This window comes from Aethalodelphis obliquidens, unplaced genomic scaffold (assembly GCF_003676395.1).
Source record: "Aethalodelphis obliquidens isolate GAN/ISIS:26980383/991018 unplaced genomic scaffold, ASM367639v1 scaffold111, whole genome shotgun sequence".
Taxonomy (NCBI): domain Eukaryota; kingdom Metazoa; phylum Chordata; class Mammalia; order Artiodactyla; family Delphinidae; genus Aethalodelphis; species Aethalodelphis obliquidens.
Window position 1 is genome coordinate 692,202 of NW_020838055.1, and position 20,913 is coordinate 713,114.

Below are 20,913 nucleotides of genomic sequence, written 5' to 3' on the forward strand. Positions count from 1 at the left end.
CCAGATTCCCAACAAAGAGGGTAATGTTTAAAATATCTAGTTTTTTTATGGGTTATCTTCAAAGGATGTTTAATGACCATAAATCTCAGACCCAAAGCTAAGGGGACAAAATGAGAACACAAAGACATTTGTGACAAAACCCCAAATTTGGAAAAAATACGTGTGTAGGTTTATATTAAAAAGTGTGGAAGAAAAGTAAAGTCCATAAGGAAAAAAAATTATGACGTTAATAGTAACGACGGCGGGGGCGGGGATTATGACGTTAATAATAATTATCTCGGGATGGGAATTTGCGTTTTTTTGATTCCCAGTACTTTTCTGTATTTTACAAGTTTCCTGTAATTTGTTCAGGAGGAAAAAACGTTATATTGGAGAGATTAATTGATCGATTGAATGATTACTTATGGGCAGTGTCGGATGTTTCCGCCACTCTTCAGGTTTGACTCTCCTTTCCGCCACAGACCTTTCGGTCCTTCTCAGGTCTTCCACCCAGGCGCCAATAGAATGAGGGGTAATATATAATACTAGATTACCTGGGGTCTTCGTACTGCAAAAACACCCATGTGCTAAGGTTTCCCGATTCACTGGGGACCAGGAGCTCTCAAGGGACAGGGCTGCAGACTCCGATCACTTTGCGGACCCCCTCTAACGCGCGCAGCCGCACTGCAGCGTTCGCGTCTCCGGGACAGGTTACAGCCAGAGCTCACCAGATCCTGGTAAACTGGGACTGTGCCGCTTTTTACGTCACCGTAGGGGTTCTGCTCCACGGGAAAAAGGGCCAGAACTGCTGCCTTAAATGCGCTTTTGTGTCATCCGCTAGCTAACCTCGGGCCACAGCACGCCCCCCTACTGCAAACTACCACCATTCTAGGTGTGTTTTCCCACATGTAACCCATTTACAGAGTCTCCTCGTGTGCATCATTAACTAGGACGCTTTGCAGTTTACAAACCACCTCACACAACTCCGGCTTCCAAACACAGCTTAAAAGATGACATTTCGGGCACAGTAGCGTTAAAATTCAAGATATTTAACCTTCACACCAGAGTCCTAAGGACGTCCTGTAACATCAAACCCAGTTGTGGCTAAAAAGCACGCCTCGAGCCAGCCAGGAGTCGAACCTAGAATCTTCTGATCCGTAGTCAGACGCGTTATCCATTGCGCCACTGGCCCCGCACTAACAGAAACACCACTGTAGCATAGATCACGCCTTACGCATCTACGACAGGCTCCCCGACACTAGCGCCGGGCGTCACGGCGCTAGTCCACAGCTCCCAAGGCTCCGCCTTTCCCCCACCATGCGCTCCGCCAATCCGCAGCGGTGACGTCACGGCGCTCTTCGGCGCACTCCCATCCACCGCATCGGACTGCGCCTTTAGCGTTCTATAGCGCGCGCGCTAAGTTTGTCCACGGCCGCCTCCCGTTCGGGAGCAGCCCGGCCGGGCAGGGAGAGGAGGTGGGACGAGGCGGGGCGTTGCGGCCGCCGTGCCAGGGTGACCGGTTTCGCTGTATTCGAGGTGGCGGGGCGGGCGGAAGGGGCAGGGAGGAGGCCGCGGTGCAGGATGGCGGCAACAACCTACGAGCGGCTGAAGCTGTGAGTTCCGCGGGCCGGAAGCCGTTGCCCGAAAGGGTCTGCGGGGCGGCGGGTGGGGCGGCAGGTGTGGGCCGCCGGCAGCGGGGAGGCTTCCTGAGTTCCGGGGCGGCGGGCCGGGTGTGGGAACCCCGCGCGCTCCCCGCCTTACTCGCCGGGCGCGGCCGCTCGCGGCGCCGCGCCCGAGTCGCCACAGGCCCGGGAGCGGCTGTCCCGCCAGCTTTTCTCCACTCAACTCGGTCTCAGAGGCCACGGCGGGGGACCGAAGCTGCGCACCGTCTTCCGGCGAGCCCGGCTCGCCGTTTGGATGCAGCCCTTCGGGGCACGCTCCTCCCCACTTTATTTTATTTTTTATTGTTTGGAGAGGTGGCGGCTAAATTTATCCTTATCGCTTAGGAGAGAAAACGAGAAGTTTTTTTCTTATTTCGTGGACCCATAGCAGCACGGATAGCAGCATGTTAGAGGCCACACACAAATGGATAAACCTTTATCTGGGCATTGAAGCCTTCGTGACCGGTCTTGAGGATGCATGAAAAATTTAAAGTACAGTCAATACTCTTAAGGTCCTAAAAGGTTTACTTGGCTTTAAATATTATACCGCCCAAGCATAAAGCAGATTGTTAGGTCCACGTGGACAGCCAGGGGCTACTGTAGAGAATTTTGGCCCTGTAAATTGACTTTTCGGTAAAGCCAAGCTCTTGAGGCTCTGAGAAATAGGCTCTGGTTGTTAGAGTTGTAAATTAGGTATTTGTAGGGTTTGGGGTTCGTCCTGGGTTTAAAACAAAAGCAAAAACATGATTTCCCTTAGCATTACTATCAGCCCCTATGCTTTTCTTGTCTGTGAATAACTTTGTTCTACTCACTTTGTGTTCAATGCTTTACCTCTAGACTGAAAATCCAGTGACCACATCTCAGAAAGTCTTTGGCAACAGAAGCAGATGTGATTATTGAGAAGCTTATCTATCCCTAAATAAGTTAAAACATCTTGGGACTTAGGCACAGGTATCGCATTTCCTATACAAGGATATGAGGACATCAAGATGTGGTTTGGGCACTTCCTATGCTCCCCAGAACCTCAAGCTCACTTAACTTTCTGGAAGGTTCAGTTAAAAGTTAGGGCTGCAGAATTGGAAGTGAGGCCATCTCGACATCAGATGTTTTGCATAAAAGAAGATTACTTTTTCCTCAGTCCACCCCCCCCTTACCACTTATCTTCACTGTAATTCCCTTGAAAACCCCCAGCTGCACACTTCCCTCCACATTTTCCTTGTTAGGTTTCCTTATTCTCTCCCGGTTCCCCATCACAAGGTGATCACCTTGTTGGTGAATGAGTCTAGGAAAGTGTCTTTGACTGAGGTACTGGCGGGGCCAGTGTCACGTGTGCTGTGTTGGCTAATTAGGTTATTGTTGTCTATCTGATAGTCACTAAAGGGTTTTAATGTGATCCTACACCAGGTCTCAGTTGTGTTTAAGAAATATGGAGCCTTGGCTTGATTGCCGCTCAGCGTTAGGTTACGAAATGCAATCGAATTTTCCTGTGGCAAAGATTGAATGGGATGGAGAACTTGAGAGTTATGATGATAACTGCCAAGGAGGCAATAAATGCACCAGTCCAGACCTTAAAAAAAAAAAAAGCTCTGTATCCATAAAAGAGAAAGGAAATTTGGCACTGAAGTGGTGACGCTGATGCTTTTGTATTGATTTTTGTGAGAAGTGGAAACTATAAATTTGTTTTGGGGAAAAAGTAAATCTGGGGTTATATGAAAGTCATTCTCTAATTTTTCAGTGCTTAACTTTTTTCCCTGAAAAAAAATAGTTCTAAATGCTTCTGTAAATGAAGATACAACTTTTTTACAACTTTGTTTTTCTTTGCCAAGGAGTTTGTGAGTTGGAGTCTCTGCTCATTTCTTTTGTTTGGCCCTTGCTGCTCTGAGGCGTGGTTTTAAAATGTGGCCTCCGACCTAAGGTGTATTCTTTTTTAGATGCATTGGAGGTGGAAGTGGTTTCTGATCCATATAAGAATTACAGGACATAATGGCCATTTTTAAAAGTGCCTAGAGATATGTTTTAAGGAAGATCCGTACAAGAGATAGTTTGATTATTGTGTTATGAAAGTATTGTTATTGGGTTCATTTAAATATCGAAGTGCTTGGGATTTTAAAAATTTGTTCTGTGTTATGCCATACATTTTTTCCAGTCCATCTCTGTCCTGTGGTGTTCACCTTCCTAATGCCCTAAGTTTCATCCTCTACTCTCCCGCTTACAATCTCCAGTTCCATTTTATTGACTTACAGGAATAAGCCCACATTTCTTAGCCACCTGTATTCTAGCCTCTTCACAGTCTATCCCCTAACCTTATTTCCCATAACTGCCCAGTGCTTTTTTTTCTTCCTTTTTTTTCCCTTTCACCAGACTTGGACACCCTCTTTTTGCTTCAAGCTTGGGCTTATTTTGATCTTTCTATCCAGAATGTTTTCTTCCTCTCTTCCCCTCTTTACATGCTGATCACATCTATGGTAGAGCCGAGACAACTCTGGTTTTTTAAGTCAGAACAGACTTAGATTTATTTAGACTTAGATTCACCTGCTATTTGCTTTGTGTCCTGACCATGTTACTTAATCTCTCTGAATGGGGTTTTCATCTGTAAAATGGGAACGTTTCTACTTCACAGTATTATAAGGACTGAAAGAGCGTAGATGAAACCAGCATACTTAACAGATACTCCTCGTCTCTGCGAAGCCTTTTTTCCAATGTCTTTTCCTTCACTGAGCTCCCATAACAGTCTACTGTCACAGGAACTAGACACCAAACGTCTATATGAGTTTTCACATTGTCTCTTACGATTCATTAGCAGTGTACTTACTGTCTGATGGACACGAGGACTGAAAGAATGATCGAGCCATAGCACTGTTTGAACCACTCACTTTGCTGCCTAGAAATGATGAAGTCATTAATAAATACTTTGTTTCTCCAACTAGGTTACAAGTATGTAGAACATATTAGAAACACCTTAACATTGATTTCTTCTCTAGTCCTCAGTTCCTAACGTAAAGCCTGGTGCATTGCAGGTCCTCAGTGGATCACCTAAGTAAATGAAAAGAACTTTCCTCGGACGTGGTATAGAAGTGAGTTACTTAACAACTGAAAATAATTGACATGTTCATTATGGATTTTTGATGTAGAAAACAATATTGATTTGTTCAGAATTTAAAATTTATACTATTTAAACATCCAGGCAGTTCTTAATATTCCTATTTTGCAACTCCTTTTTTCATTTAAAATCATTTGTGTAAGCCTTTGTAATGTCAAACAGTGATAAGTTTGAAATTGCAAGACAATTAACAGAAATCCATGATTGGAAACCTTTAAAGCATTTTTTTTCCTTTTAAAGGTCAGGTGAAAAAAGTGTAAGGCAGAAAGTGAATCAGGTTGCAGCTTCTATCTGAAGAAACATTGTTTCCTCAGTTAAGAAGTGGACTTTCTTTTTAAAACATTGTCATAGCTGTGAGGTCAGCCAAGGGAGAGGTGATAGAATCCTGAGGACAGATGTAAACTAAGCAATTCTGTGATGAAGATATATGTAGTTTATACAGTCCAGTGAACATTCAGATTACTCACACATCTCTCTTCTTGACTGCCTTCATCCAATTCCACCTCTCCCGTCCACCCCCCCTCCCGCCCATCTCTGATAACCACAAATCTTATCTCTTTTCTTTGAGTTTGTTTTTGAAGTGTAATTGACCTACAATGCTATGTTAATTCTTGGTACACAAGATAGTGATTTGGTATTTTTGTACATTTAAAAATGGTCACCATGATAAGTCTTGTTATGATATGTCATCATACGAAGATATTACATAGTTATTGACTGTATCTCCACAGTGTACATTTCATACCCTTGACTCATTTACTGTGTTTTATAACTGGAAGTTTGTACCTTTTAATCTCCCTCACCTATTCCTTTCCTTTCCCTACCTACCTCCACTCCGGCGACCCTCTGTTCTCTGTAACTCTAACTCTGCTTCTGTTTTGTTTGTTCGCTTGTTTTTTAGATTCCATGTATAGGTAAAATCATACAGTGTTTGTCTTTCTCTTTCTGACTTATTTTACTTAGCATAATACCCTGTCGGTCCATTGGTTGTTGCAAATGGCAAGATTTCATTGTTTTGTTATGGCTGAGTAATATTCTAGTGTGTGTGTGTGTGTGTGTGTATATATATATATATATATATATTTCATACATGTTTTTTATCCATTCATCTATTGATGGGCACTTGGGTTGCTTCCATATCTTGGCTTTTGTAAACAGTGTTGCATTGAACATAAGGGTACGTATATCTTTTCTAATTAGTGTTTTGTTTTCTATAGATAATTACTTAGGAATGGAATTGCTGGATCATATGGTAGTTCCATTTTTAATTTTTTGAGGAAGTGCCATACTCTTTTCCATAGTGGCTGCCCTAATTTACCAACAGTGCAGTGTTCCCTTTTCTTGACATTGTCGCCAACACTTATTGTATTTGTTGTCTTTTTGATAATAGCCATTCTGACAGGTGAGAGGTGGTTTTGATTTGCATTTCCTTCATGATTAGTGGTATTGAGCATCTTTTCATGTGCCTATTGGCCATCTGAATATCTTCTTTGGAAAAATGTCTGTTCAGATCCTCTGCCCGTGTTTTACTCGGGTTGTTCATTTTTTTTTAAACTTTATTTATTTTTTAAGTTATTTTTGGCTGCTTTGGGTCTTCACTGCTGCGCACGGACTTTCTCTAGTTGCTGCACGTGTACTTCTCATTGCAGTGGCTTCTTTTTGTTGCGGAGCACAGGCTCTAGGCACACGGGCTTCAGTGGTTGTGGCACGAGAGCTCAGTAGTTGTGGCTCGCAGGCTCTAGAGCTCAGGCTCGATAGTTGTGGTGCACGGGCTTAGTTGCTCTGCAGCATGTGGGACCAGGGCTCGAACCCATGTCCCCTGAATTGGCAGGCGGATTCTTAACCACTGCACCACCAGGGAAGTCCCTGTTCATTTTTTTTTGGATCTTGAGTTGTTTGAGTTCTTTCAATATTTTGGATATTAACCCCTTATCAGATGTATCATTTGAAAATATCTTCTCCCAGTCAGTAGGCTGCCTTTTTGTTTTATTGATAGTTTCCTTCACTGTGCAAAAGCTTTTTAGTTTGATGTAGTTACTTTTGTTTATTTTTGCTTTTGTTTCCCTTGCCTGAGGAGACATATCCAAAAAAAATATTACTAAGACTGATGTCAGAAAGCATCCTGCCTCTGTTTTCTTCTAGAGGTTTTATGGTTTCAGGTCTTATGTTTAAGTCTTTAATCCATTTTGAATTTACTTTTGTGCATAGTGTGAGAGAGTAGTCCATTTTGATTATTTTGCGTGTAGCAATCTCGTTTTCCAAGCACGCTGTCCTGGAGAATGTTCCATGTGCACTTGAAAGAAGTTCTTTCTTTTTGTTTATGTGTATATCTGTTATAGATTTTTGGTTTGTGGTTACAGTGAGGTTTATATATAGCAGTCTGTCTGTCTGTGATTATTTTAAGCTGCTGATCTCTTACGTCAGACACATTTTAACAACCCTGCATTTTTGCTCCTCTCCTCCTCCTTGCCCCGCATGTTTACTCTTTTGATATCATCTTTTATATCTTTTTGTTTCGTGTATCCCTTAACTACTTATTGTGGGTGTAGGTGATTTTACTGGCTATATCCACTGGCTGCAGAGCTCATGGTGTCCCAGAGCTCGTGTTGGCCTGCTGGTGGGCAGAGCCCGGGCCCAGGGGGCTGGGCTCGGTCCTGATATGGCAGGCTGTGGGGCTGCGGTGGTCCTGGGGCTGTTGTCTGTCCACTGGTGTGTGGGGCGGGGACCTTGGGCATCCCAGGGGTGGTGCCTACACATTAGTGGGTGAGGCTGGTCCTAGGGCTAGTGCCAGACCACTGGTGGGCTGAGCTGGGTCCCAGGGTCTCTGGTGGCAGGGTCCTGGGGATCCTGGGGCTAGTACTGGGACCCTGGTGTCTAGGGGTGGTCCTGTGCCCTTTGGTGGACAGGGCTGGGTCTTGGGGCATAAGAGAGCATGTCTGCTGGTGGGTAGGTAGGGCTGTGTCTCTGCCTGGCTAGTTGATTGGCCTGAGGTGTCCCTGGTACTGATGCTGATGGAGCCAGTGTAGGCAGTGGGTGGGGCCAGGTCCTTGTGCTAGTAAGCTAGAAGGAGGACTCCAAAATGGCACGTGCCACCCCCAGTGTCCTTGTGGTAGAGTGAGCTTCTAAAGATGGCTGCCACCATCTTTGTCCCCAGGGGTGAGCCGGTTGCCTCCTGCCTCTCCAGGATCAGCAGGTGAATCTGACCCAGGCTCCTTTCATATTTTTGCTTCTGTCCTGGGTCCTGGAGCATGTGAAATTTTGTGTGTGTCCTTTAAGAGTGGAGTCTCTTATTTCCCACAGCCCTTTGGCTCTTCTGAAAGTAAGTTCCACTGGCCTTCAAAGCCAAACGTTCTAGGGGCTCATCTTTCTGATGTAGGAACCCCGAGCTGGAGAGCCTGATGTGAGGCTGGACCCCTCGCCCCTTGAGGAGAGCCTCTGCAGTTGTAATTATCCTCCCATTTGTGGGTCGCCCCCACTGTGGTATAGGTCTTGGTTACACTGGCTCTCCTCCCCTCCTACCCGTTTTGTTGTTCCTTTTTTATATCTTTAGTTGTAGAAGATCTCTTCTGCTAGTCTTCCAGTTTTTCTCATCAGTAGTTGCTCTGTAAAGAGCTGTAATTTGGTGTGCCTGTGGGAAGAGGTGAGGTCAAGGTCTTCCTGCTCTGCCATCTTGGCCACACATCTCCATGGGCCTTTATTTTCAAAGCTTAATAGGCTTTGAAGTCCATGGTCTCTGGGATCAAGAAGAGAGAGTGCAAGCTCATGCCTATTTTGATATATCTTCCAAAATATGTGTCATCTTAACAGAAACTAGGACTCTGGGTTGATATCAAATCCCCTGTCTTGAAAGAAACTAGGTAGTATTCCTGTTCTGTTAGTTAATAGTTGATACCTATTGGATTCTGATAACCTCACCAGTTTATTTTAGTATACAGTATTACTTTGAACTTTAGAGATTTGATATCAACAGCATAGTTAATGACCAGATAATCTTCTTGGAGGGAATTTCTTTAACTTCTAAGATCTATTTCATAAATAAGTAATGTGAGAGAGTTTTACTGAAATGAGAAACATCACACCAGTTGAGGGCCATTCTTTTTGCAACAGGGAGAAGATTTTGCCTAGATATTTGTTCATCACTGAGTCTTCTGTCTTGGTTTCCATGTACTTATTACATTGAGAACTTAGCAGAGCCTGTTGACTGGTTAATTTTGGAAAAGCTCCAGGCAGAACTTGGTGTTAGTGATACTTTATAGACTTTCTATTTAGAGAACACCCTGCTTCCTCTTTCTCTTCTTATAAGTTACAGTATAACTTCAAATCCAGTTAAAATTTGACCTCTCATGATCTTTCCTTAGCTAAGAGAAAAGAAACAATTTTTAAAATTCCGTTTATTCTGTCACTGAGCCAAAGAAAACATTAGTTAAGGGCCATATAGAAATAACAACTTAATGTATGTGTTTTCTGACTAATTATGTTCTATTCTCTAAGAAAATTGAGCTTTTACTATCTTGTGTGAGAATACCAATGGGAATGGATAAGCTTAGAGTCCTTGTCTGCAGAGGCTTGGTAGCCTGTTTGGTGAAGATTTTTTTTTTAATAAATAAATAAATAAATAAATTTATTTATTTATGGCTGCATTGGGTCTTTGTTGTTGGGTCTTCATTGCTGTGTGCAGGCTTTCTCTAGTTAAGGCGAGTGGGGTCTACTCTTTGTTGTGGTGCGCGGGCTTCTCATTGTGGTGGCTTGTTGCAGAGCTCGGGCTGTAGGTGCACGGGCTTCAGTAGTTGTGTCACGCAGGGTCAGTAGTTGTGGTGCATGGGCTTAGTTGCTCTGCGGCATGTGGGATCTTCCCAGACCAGGGTTCGAACCCATGTCCCCTGCATTGGCAGGCGGATTCTTAACCACTGCGCCACCAGGGAAGTCCCTGGTGAAGATTTAAAAACAAAAATAACAATAAAACCATAACCCCAGCAAAAATTATACCCTGAATGTTTACTCAAGTGTTTCTGACTGTAAGTGCTAGAGAGTTAAAGTTAATTTCATGAGCTTTTGAAATGAAACCTGGGAGCATAAAGCTTACAGAATAAAATTTATTACATAAAACACACTTCAGATCAGTATTAAGGCCAATTAAACAGTGGTGGGAAATGGAAGGAGGGAAAGCAGAAGAGGAAGGCAGCAAAGGCATATGTAGATAGCTGAGTTGGGATGACACTTGCTGTTATTAGTTGGATGAATTAGAGCGATTACTTGTAATTAGTCTTCTTAGAAATGTTGATTAGCTGGCAGTCACTGTTCATATCTCCAATTCTTGCTCCAATTCTTAAGCCATTTTCAATAACATTTATCAGAGCAGCCTGGTGGCAGCACCAGCAACTTAGATTCTAGCAACATCTCTCTGAGAGGTAAGATCCAGCAAAGGTCCCAGAGCCCTTAGGCTAGATAGAACTCTTTACCTTGATCCACAATTACTCTTATTTTTGTTCTTTTAACACCTTTTTAAGCTTAATTTTTATTATCTAATACGAGTATATGGTTTAAAGCTAAGTAACACAAAGCTTATATATTAAAAGAGCACCTTTCAGCACTCCCAACTCCCACTGTCCCAGAGGCATCTATCAATACTTTCATTTTTTTACAATGTTTATTTATTTAGGTTGTGCTGGGTCTTAGTTGCGGCATGCAAACTCGTAGTTGTGGCATGTGAACTCTTCGTTGCAGCATGCGGGATATAGTTCCCTGACAAGTGATTGAACCCGGGCCCCCTGCATTGGGAGCGTGGAGTCTTACCCACTGGATCATCAGGGAAGTCCCAGTATTTTCATGTTTTTGAGCAGTTTCTTCTGGTATTTTGCTTTACACTTCTGAACAACATGCTTATACTGCTATTTCCTGATTTGTTTTTCAGTTTCAGTCATATGATGACTTTTTACTTCAGAAGATGAGAATTTAGCTTTTATACCTCTCTTCCTTTCCTCTCCTCTCAGTGTGGTTATATTAAGATATTCAGTGTTCACATTATTATGGTTGTGTAGGTATGACTCAAAGGAAGTCAGTAATGTATTATAATTACATTTCCTTATAAAAATGCTTTGTTTTTCCTTGAATTAAAAAGTTTGCTTGACTTTTCTTTAATGTACCTGTTGCTAATTAATCTTCAGTCTCTGGGACAGCAGTAAAACTCCTCTGCTGATGGTAACTGTCAATTCATCTTCTTCTGTGAGGCTTACCTCCAGGAGCCCTATCCCCTCTGCTTTAATCTGGACTGGCTGTTCTTTAGGCCTGTTGCATTGTCCTGGAACTTCCCTTTACCATCATCATGAGAATTTCTTTTACCTCTCTCCTGTTTTGGATTCCAAGTCTAACTCTTGATTTACTCCATGTCGATGAAACAGCTTTTCCTTCTTTCCAAGAAAGAGTGAAAGAGAAGTATCTTTTGAGATATTGCACATCTGAAAATGCTTTCATTCTGTCCTCACGTTTATTTGTTAGTGTGACTAAGTAGAGAATTCTCAGAAATTATTATCCTTCAGAATTTTAAAGACCTTGCTGTTGAATAGTCCAATGTGTTGCTGTTGAATAATCCAATAGTGTGGCTGTTGAATATTTCAGCACTTCTTTCTCTTAGTTTTTTTTTTTTTTCTGGAAACTTTAGGATTGTATCTCTATGGTATTTTGAGTTTTACACTTAATGTGCCTCTGTGTGTGTGTGTGTGTGTGTGTGTTTCATATATTTGGTGGGCCTTTTACATCTGGAAACTTGTCCTTTGGCTTGAGGTTTCTTCTTTGTTTTTGCACTATTTGATAAATTGTTTTCTTGTGTACTCTCCTGGAATTCCTGCTAAGTGGATGTTGAACATCCTGGATTGTGCCCCTCTCTTTCTTCCTGTCTTCTCTCCCCCTCCTGTCTCTTTCCATCTCCCCCTTTCTTCCTTCCTATGCTTTTCTGTTTTACAGCTCTTATCTTTTTATTCTGTTCTCAAGGAGAGTTCTTCAGTTTTATTTTCCAGTCCTTCTACTGAATATTCAAATTATTATTTCTGCCGTCAGTCCAAAAACATATTCTTGCTTGCTGAATCTCCTTCTCCCCCCCGCCCTTCTTTTTGGTATTTTTGTTTCATGAATGCAATGTCTTCTCTCTCAGGCTACCAGTTATAAATGTGTTTTGAAGTTTTATTCTGTTCTCAGCATAGTTTGTTTACCCAAAGTTATTTTTCTCTTTGTTTTGTTCTGTGTCTTCTGTGATGGAAGCTTAGCTCAAATATCTGATCCTTGGTTGTCATTTCATGTTTAAGAATGAGGCACTGAAAAATGAATTGGAAGGGTCTGTTTGTGGGTCAGGATTTTTCAATTGGTGGCCTTCACTAGAGTGATGGTGCAGGAACTCAACTGTTTCTTTGGGGGAGGTGCCCTAAATATCAGCATTTGCAGGTCTTTTCTTTTGGGCCAGTAAGTTTCTTCAGAGACAGTATTCTTAGCTCTTTCGGGAGTTGGGGGAGTGGGATGCTTGGCTTTTAGCCTTCTGGGAACCTGCCAGAGGAAGAGGTGGATTTTCCCAATCTGTAAGCAGACCTTCTCTGTGTCTCCAGACTTTACTTGACTCACTGTGGTCCTCAGCTGTGCCTGGTTTCTGGAGTTCAGGTCTTCTCTTGTTGAACTGCTCTAAGCATTAAATCATAGGGTTAGGGAGGTACCTGGACTCTAGGTTTGGGTAGGGATCTGATTGTTCCTTACACAGACTTTGAACCACCTTACTCTTACCCCCAACCCTGCAGTTAATCTCACTGCCCCACCTCATCCCCTACCCAAGTTCTTAGTTCTTGAGGCTTTTCAGCACTCTACAGCTGGAGTCTGCTTACTTTGTTGGCTCTCACCCCATAGGCAGTTAGATTCTGTAGTAACTTAATTAGCCCATTTCCAAGCACTTTTCTTCTTCCAGACCTGCATTTGAATGACTAGTATCTGCCCTACAGCCTGCACCCACCTCTTGGTACTACCCAGATTCCATCTTCTGAAAGAATATCAAGGCTTTTTCTCTGGAGGGTTTTCACTCTTGGAAATTCATTTCATTCTACTTCGATTGAGAAGCTAATTTGTTGATCTTCTCATTTCACATGTACCTAGCCAGACTGGAAGTGTTATATATAGTATATTTCACCTTCATATAAAAGAAATTTTCATTTCTGACTTTGTAATTTTAAGGATTTTGAACACATAGTGAGGTTATTAACTTTGACTGCGATTATTAGGAATGTAACAATTAGTAAAGGCCTATTTCTGTGGCTGTATATTTTTTGTATATGATTTAAAGTCTTAATTCAAGATGTATATATATATTAAAAAAAATAAGTTGATTTGCAGCTGCATTGGGTCTTCATTGCAGTGTGTGGGCTTTCTCTAGTTGTGGCGGGCAGGGGCTACTCTTCGTTATGGTGCATTGGCTTCTCATTGCGGTGGCTTCTTGTCGTGGAGCACGAGCTCTAGGTGTGCGGGCTCAGTCATTATGGCTCATGGGCTTAGTTGCTCCGCGGCATGTGGGATCTTCCCAGACCAGGGCTCGAACCTGTGTCCCCTGCATTGGCAGGTGTATGCTTAACCACTGCGCAGCCAGGGAAGTCCCCAAGATGTATGTATTTTTTTCAGTGTTCCACACCCTTCCAGATCAGTTTTAAGTTTAAATGTCAAGTTGGAAAAAATTTTTTAATTGCTTATATTAGGGATACTTTTTGTTCCATGTATATTTTGAAATATATTTATTTGTGTATTTATATATATATTTTACATAATTATACATATTAAAATTTTAATAGGAGATTTTTCTGCTCCTATAAATATTTGATTTTATAATAAATTTCACTGACTAAAAGGTATCTGTTAGGTAACACACCAAAACTTGTATATGGAAACAAGTATGATTTTTTTTTAATTCATTGACTTCATTCAAATAATTTATTTTTATGGTAGAAGTTTTGCAGGTGAGAAGCTTAAATACATTGGTTTTAGGGCCCTGTCAGTTACCAAAATTCAAGGATGCTCAAGTTCCGTATATAAGTGGCGTAGTGTTTACATATAACCTATGTACATCCTCCTGTATATTTGAAATCATCTCTATATTATAATACCTAATACAATGTAAATGTTATGTAAATAGTTGCAAATACAATGTAAATACAATGTAAACGTTATGCAAATAGTTGCTGGTGTTCAGCAAATTCTAGTTTTGCTTTTTTGGAACTTTCTGGAATTTTTTTTTCTTGAGTATTTTCAATCCACTGTTGGTTGAATCCACCCTTGTGGAACCCATGGATAAGGAGGGCCTACTGTATATAGATAAAAGAAGTCAAAGTATAAGAGGGTGGAGCTATTGAGGGAACACAGTATGCATTTCTCTACTGGCTGTTCATTTAGATGCAAGCTTTGTGTTTTTGTCCACTGTATTGAAAAAGTGGAAGAATTTGATTTCTGAGATTGTATGTTGATAATCATCTCTTATATTAAGAATAACGTTAGTTATTAAAGAAGTAACACCATTTGTGTGAAGTAAACTGTGGTAGCTTCCCCCCCCCCCCCAAATACAGCTGTGAATTTAGAAGAGCTTAGGGCCCTGAGCAATATGAAGAAGATGGATATAATAAAACCCAGGGACTTCACTCGTGGTCAGAACTGTGTAGCATTCATCAGCCTTTGTCTCAAATGTAAAACTAAAGCGGCTGAGTAGGAGCAGTGGTGATGGCTTTGTCAAGAGACTGAGACAGCAGAAGAGAAAACTAAAGCTCAGTGGTCTGAGGTCATTTAGTAAAAAAAAAAAAATGATGCCACCATTTCGTGGAGTCTCTTCTTAGTGCCAGGCGTGTCACACATATTCTCTCATTTACCCTCACCGATCACTTACCACTTTTTAATAGAGAGAAAGCTGAGCTGGGAAGTTCAGTGATTTGTTCAGGGACTCATGACAAGTAAGCATGGAGTTGGAATTCAAACCAGGTTTGTAAGAGCTTAAAACCTGTAACTTTTTCACCATACTGTGTTACTAGAATTTGAAGGCATCATCTTTTGGTAGGATGGCCCAGAAATTGATGTGTTCAAGATCCTAGTCAGTCAGGAAAACATTGACTTATACTTAGGTTAAGACATAAGGAAAAAACCTTGGTTTAATAAAATATAAATTAAAGACACTCCATTAAAAATGGTTTTTAAAATGTTTTATCACTTAGAAACTCACACACCAGGTATCAAACGCAATTGAAGGAAACATCTCTTTGTTTTGTTCCAGGAAGATAAAGTGTTTTTGTGTTTTGGCCAGGGGTTAATGTGGAGATTATTTCATTCCAGGAGGGATTTGATCACTGTAGTAGTTTTCTATTGCTGCTGTACCAAATTACCATAAGCTTAGAAACTTTAAACAATACAAATGTATTATCTCTTAGTTACTGTCGTTCAGAAGTCCAATATGAATCTCACTGGGCTAAAATCACGTTTCGTAGTGGAGGCTCTGAGGAAGAATCCAGCTCATTCAGGGTGTTGACCAAATCCATTTTCTTGTGGTTGTTGGACTAAGGTCCCTGTTTTCTTGCTGGCTGTTAGCCTGAGGCCACTCTCCTGTCCCTGCACGTGACCTCAACATCTCAGGAACTACCAACAACTTGTCACATCCTTCTCATGATTGAAATCTTCATTGTAGGAAAGCATTTCCCATTGTAGGAAAGTATTTCACATGACTCTTTCAGATCCTGAGCCTTTTTAAGACCTGGAAATGCAGTGGGACATCTGATGCACAGGCATTTAAACAGCATTTAAAAGATTGGGGGTTGTTAGGGTGTGGAGGGATTCTAAAGAGTGAGGCTTATAAAATGCCCTCTGATTTAGAGACAGAATTTTTTCCAAAGGCTTTTATAAAGAAGTCTTGTTTTTCAGGTCTACTTATTGTTTAAAATTTTTGTTTCTATTTGGTACTTGTTTTTTTATTTATCACCTACCTCCTTGTCCCTAGTACTTGTGTAATGCTTAGCACATGGTAGCTTTTCAATAAATTTATTGACTTACTCCTGGAGTGCAACTTACCCTTGCACAAAACATCTTCTGCAGGTATGGACTGATGTGTTGGATTTTTTTTTTTTTAATGATTCGAGACTGGAGGTAACTATCCTATGACTAGATTGTCTGGAAGTTTTTTTATACTTCCTTTAGTTTGTTTCAGGACCTCTCACTTCGCTTTCTTTTTATAGGTTTATTGAAGCATAGTTGACATATAATAAACTGCACATATTTAAAGCATGCACTTTGATACATTTTGATATATTTTACACCTGTGAAACCATCACCAGTATCAAATGAATACAGTCATTACCCTTAAAAGTTTCCTTGTCTGTAATCACTCCCGTTTTCCCTTCTTTGTGCAAGTTATACATACAACTACAATATGACCCAGCCATTCCACTTCTAAGTAGTCATCCAAGAGAAATGATGCATATGTCTGCCTTAAGACTTGTACTAGAATGTTCATAGAAGCTTTATTCATAATATCCTAAACTGGAAATGGCACAAATGTCCATCAGCAAGTGAATGAATAAACAAATTGTGATATATCCATACAGTGGACTACTATTCAGGAATAAAAAGGAACATATATTTAGTTTGAATTGAAGACTGCCATATTTGAAGCAGATTTGTTTCCTTTGTTGCATTTCTTATTTTGTATTAAAATTGACTTTCATTTCCTTGGCATACCCCATTCCCACCCCATGGAGGAAATATTAAGAAGTTAGTTATAGATGAACCATAAAAGGATGTAAGTTATATTTGGATAATTAAGGGTTGATTATTCCTCAAAAACTTACAAGTCAAAAATGGTCAGTATAGTTTGTTCTGCTACAGGACTTGTTTCTGTAACACCAAATAGCTTATACATGGTCAGTAAGTAAGAAATGATGGGGCTTCCCTGGTGGCGCAGTGGTTGAGAGTCCGCTTGCTGATGCAGGGGATACGGGTTCGTGCCCCGGTCCGGGAAGATCCCACATGCCGCGGAGCGGCTGGGCCCGTGAGCCTTGGCCACTGAGCCTGCGCATCCGGAGCATGTGCTCCGCAACGGGAGAGGCCACAACAGTGAGAGGCCCACATATCGGGGGGGAAAAAAAAAGAAGTGATGTCAGTGATGGTGTGTGGGTTTATTATGTAAGATTTTTCATTGGCAAGAAGAGTAGAATAGAGGGAGTAGAATTTAAAAGGAAAGGAAAAAGCCCTCAGATTGGCTGCTGCACAGACAGATGTTCTTTCAAGTGTGGTTTAAGAACAGCAGAGATTAGTCCCTGGAAAAACAAACAAGCTAGTTCTCGCCCCAACTCTGGTCAGCTCCTGGAGGCCCTCCATACCTGCCGGTTCCGTACCTGCAGGTTCCAACTTGGTTGAATCCACGGTTGCAGAGGGCTGACTGTACTGCACCATTTAATATGAGGGACTTGAGCATCCACAGATTTTGGTATCTGGAACCAATCCCCGGCAGATACCTGTACTTACTCCTGTGCCCACCTTAACAACAGCCTCAGTCTCCATTTTTTTAGTGCCTGCAAATCTTTATTTTAACTTTATTTAGTTTTTGTTGATTGTTATTTCCTGAGGCAGTCCCCAGCCATGCTGAATTGCTTGCCTGGAGTTATCCGTTGTACCTCCTGAGGAGCCAACTGTTAATTTTTGTTGGACTCAGGTTACAAAGTTGCATAAATTCTGAGTACTCTGCTAATTGTACCCCCTTTATTTTTTACTTTGCAGGATGAGGTTTTTTTTCCAAGAACACATCAGTGGCATTCAAACAAAATACAAAAATGTTAAAGTAGTTTATTTTAAACAATTTCCTGGAAATGTGTTTCTTAGTGTTTTTAGCTAATACTTAAATCTTGGTTACTATGTGTCAAGTGTTCTAAGTGCTTATCAAAGAGTATCTCATTTTATCCTCACAACAATGCAATTTAATGAGTCTGGTATTATCCTTATTTTATGGATAAGGGAGCTGAGGAACACAGGGGAGGAGTAACGTGCCCAAGTTCACACAGCACAGTCTGGTTACATAGAATGTGCTCCTGACTACTGAGCTACATTGCCTTCTGCACCATGTTGAGTATAAATTAGATTTTAGTATGATTTTCTTACGTAAGTCAGAGTGGTAGTTTTACAGCGAATTAAAACCTTACCAGCATTAAATTAGGTGAAAAGAGTTGCAGTGAACACATAAGGACAGCATAATAGCTTTATCTATTCACTGTTGTGACCTCTCCCGTTGCGGAGCACAGGCTCCGGACGCGCAGGCTCAGCGGCCAGGGCTCACGGGCCCAGCCGCTCCGCGGCACGTGGGATCCTCCCAGACCGGGGCACGAACCCGCGTCCCCTGCATCGGCAGGCAGACTCCCAACCAGTGCGCCACCAGGGAAGCCCAATGATGTCAAATTTAAACACTGTTCAATTGTTATAACAGGTTTTTTTGGAAGTCTTCATTTCACTTCGTTATTTATGGTTTTAAATTTCTTCTTAGGCATATCACACCTGAAAAATTTTATGTGGAAGCTTGTGATGATGGAACAGATGATGTACTTATCATCGACCGTGTGTCCACAGAAGTTACACTCTCAGGTATTTCATGGCCAGATTTAGAAGTGTCTAGAAAGATTTTACACTTAAGTTGCAATAGTTAAATTAATGAGATCCATGTGAGTGTGTGGATATCTGAGTGTCTTCTTAGAAAATTTTAATTCTTGCTACCTCATTTGATTTTTATGCATTAATTTTATACTTTTTCCTTCTCATGAAAAGGAGAAATGATCTTGAAAATTTTAGGTAGCATTTTACTATTCATAAGGATTTAAAAACTTTCTTTATTTGTTCCCTTATCAGTACCGTAACAGGATTGGTTTTGTTGGTATGTTAGGTTCCTTTCTAGCTGTAAGATTTGAATTATTTGAGTGTGAGGAAGTTGTTTTAGCATTAAGTGTGTGGAATGTTAACAGCTGATTTGGTTTCGAAAATATTCATGACTATGAGGATAATTTAATAAATGAAAAATAATATATACATCACTGGGTAAAACTTGTGTTTTAGGCAGAATGATTTTCCTAAGCTTTATCTATCTATCTTATCTGTCAATCCAGTTATAATTTAGCTTTGCTTCTCTGGGGTGTGAAAAGCAACTTGTTTTTCAATTGTGTGGAACACTGATTTCTGACTAGATTAATGTGAAGTAATTTTGGTAACGAATTAATGTATCATGTGATACCACATTTAGAATTTCATGTTTAAAAATTTACCTCTAGATAGTGTTCTGTATTAATTTTTTTCTGAAGGGCAGTATTTGAGTAACCATAGAGTAGGCATTCGGTAAATGGTAAATATCCTTTGAACGGATTAAGTGAAACATGAAAATATTTTGCATAGGATACTAAAGTGTAAGAAAGGTAGGACTATAAATCTCCATTTCCTTGGTTGTCTGCTTTTTCTGGTAAGCTTTTCCTTTGACCAAATAAAGTAAGAGCTGTTTTAGCTTGATAATTTGGCATTTCCTGTGACTGTTGCTTGGTGACTGCGCTCTCAGAATAGCTGACTGATGTTAACCACCCTTAGTGTACTTCTGAAGTTTAGTCCCACTACTTCTTTATAACATATTGATTCAACCCAGTGTCTTTTTTATTTTTTTGGAGGGGAGGCGGGCTGGGGGTGGTGGGCCTTGCCACGAGGATCTTAGTTCCCCGACCAGGGATCCATCCCGTGCCTCCGGCAGTGGAAGCTCGGAGTCCTAACCACTGGACCACCAGAGAATTCCCTACCACCTAGTGTCTCATAAAAGCTTTAGTATGGATGTATTTTCAATTATTTTTTGTCTTTTCAGTGACATTTTATTTGTAAGTAGAGAATGCAGACCCATTTGAGTGGACAAAGCTAAAGGTTTTGAATAGTTTGGATGTAAAAATGATAACCGAACAGTCATTGGTAGACACATGAAGAGATACTTTGACCTGAAGCTAGTGATGATGAGGGGCTGTCGATCACAGTTTCTCTGGTAGTTTCCTTTTACCATTGGGAATACAAACCATTGCCACTGAAAGAGGAATTTTTTTTCTTCCCTGAAAAACCAACATAGTCTTAGGAATTATCATAGTGTTATTGCTGTTACGCTCCAGTTAATGTAACTTACAGCTGTATCAGTAGTACATTTATGTTTATCAATGATCTCAGTATATTCAGAATCTTCTCTGAGCTTTAAACTGCACTGGTATTTCCATTTTTCATGGTAATTAATTATGGCATAGTATTGCTAAGTAAATTGAATTATTGAGAGAAACAAGTGAATTTTAGACCTTATTCAGAATTAGTTTATTTAGAAAAACAGGGCTGCCTTTAAGAAACAGGACTGGAGTTTACAGCAGTGTTTCAAAATGGGTCCCAGGCTGATAATTAAACTGTGACTGAAAGAAAAATTTTATAGCCACATAGGTTTGGAAAACTTTGAATTAAACAGTGGAACAGCTTTCGTTTACTGTAGGCCTTCTCAGAGCCTTTAATTTCCTACTGTGCATTGTGGCTCTGGGAGAAGGAGTAGAGTTAGTATGGATATAGCAAAATAAGTTTCTTTGACTGGGAGACCCTACCTCCCCCCTTTTTGGGCTTTATTCCCTAAACTAGAATTGTACAAAATATGTTTTGTGAAACACATTGGCTTAAAGTTTAACAACTGTGAAATGAACCTTGTAATGTAAGGTAGTCTTTATTAATAACGGCATTATTGATAAAATCGCAGCTAATGATATTGCCTCCCTGGATACCTGTATCAGTTTCTTTTAGACGTGAACAGGAGGCTTCTCCTTCCTCCTCCCCTCTTGAATCTTGGCCTCCATGTCTCACATTCTTATTAGGGAATTAGGCGAGTCTTTTTTTTGCATTCCATTTGTTGCATGTTGAGATTAAAATCTTGTTTCAACTTCCATTTACTTTCTAATTCTCTTAAAGGGGTAAAGATTTGGTTTCTGACAAGAGACTGAATAAATTTGGTTGAAAATTGGCATTGGAAATAACCCTTAATTTACGTAGTGAGGTTGCTGAAGCATGTTACTTTTGGCACCATATTCTAGACAGGCAGAGACCTTTATATGTAACATGGACATCTTTGTTTTATATTCTGCCAAAGTGGAG

The 20,913-nt window shown here is 40.8% G+C and overlaps 1 protein-coding gene and 1 non-coding gene across 22 annotated transcripts in view; one reads left to right on the forward strand and one right to left on the reverse strand.

The window, feature by feature from the left end:
* Window positions 1-1,098: 1,098 nt before the first annotated feature.
* On the reverse strand, window positions 1,099-1,171 carry TRNAR-ACG (transfer RNA arginine (anticodon ACG)). Its single transcript has one exon. It is a non-coding gene; the product is annotated as a tRNA-Arg (tRNA).
* Window positions 1,172-1,437: 266 nt separating this feature from the next.
* SACM1L (SAC1 like phosphatidylinositide phosphatase) overlaps window positions 1,438-20,913 on the forward strand; it is a 67,595-nt gene continuing 48,119 nt past the window's right edge. For 18 of the 21 annotated variants that reach the window (XR_003430867.1, XR_003430871.1, XR_003430869.1 and 15 more), the window contains exons 1-2: window positions 1,438-1,592; window positions 18,266-18,363. Coding sequence is in view for 2 of the 21 variants with exons in the window: in XM_027097035.1 (XP_026952836.1) it covers window positions 1,561-1,592; window positions 18,266-18,363 (130 nt within the window). In the remaining 19 variants the exon portion in view is untranslated. Of the gene's footprint in view, window positions 1,593-2,477; window positions 2,592-18,265; window positions 18,364-20,913 lie in introns of those variants that run through there. The other 3 variants (XM_027097035.1, XM_027097036.1, XR_003430882.1) reach the window with 2 other exon arrangements.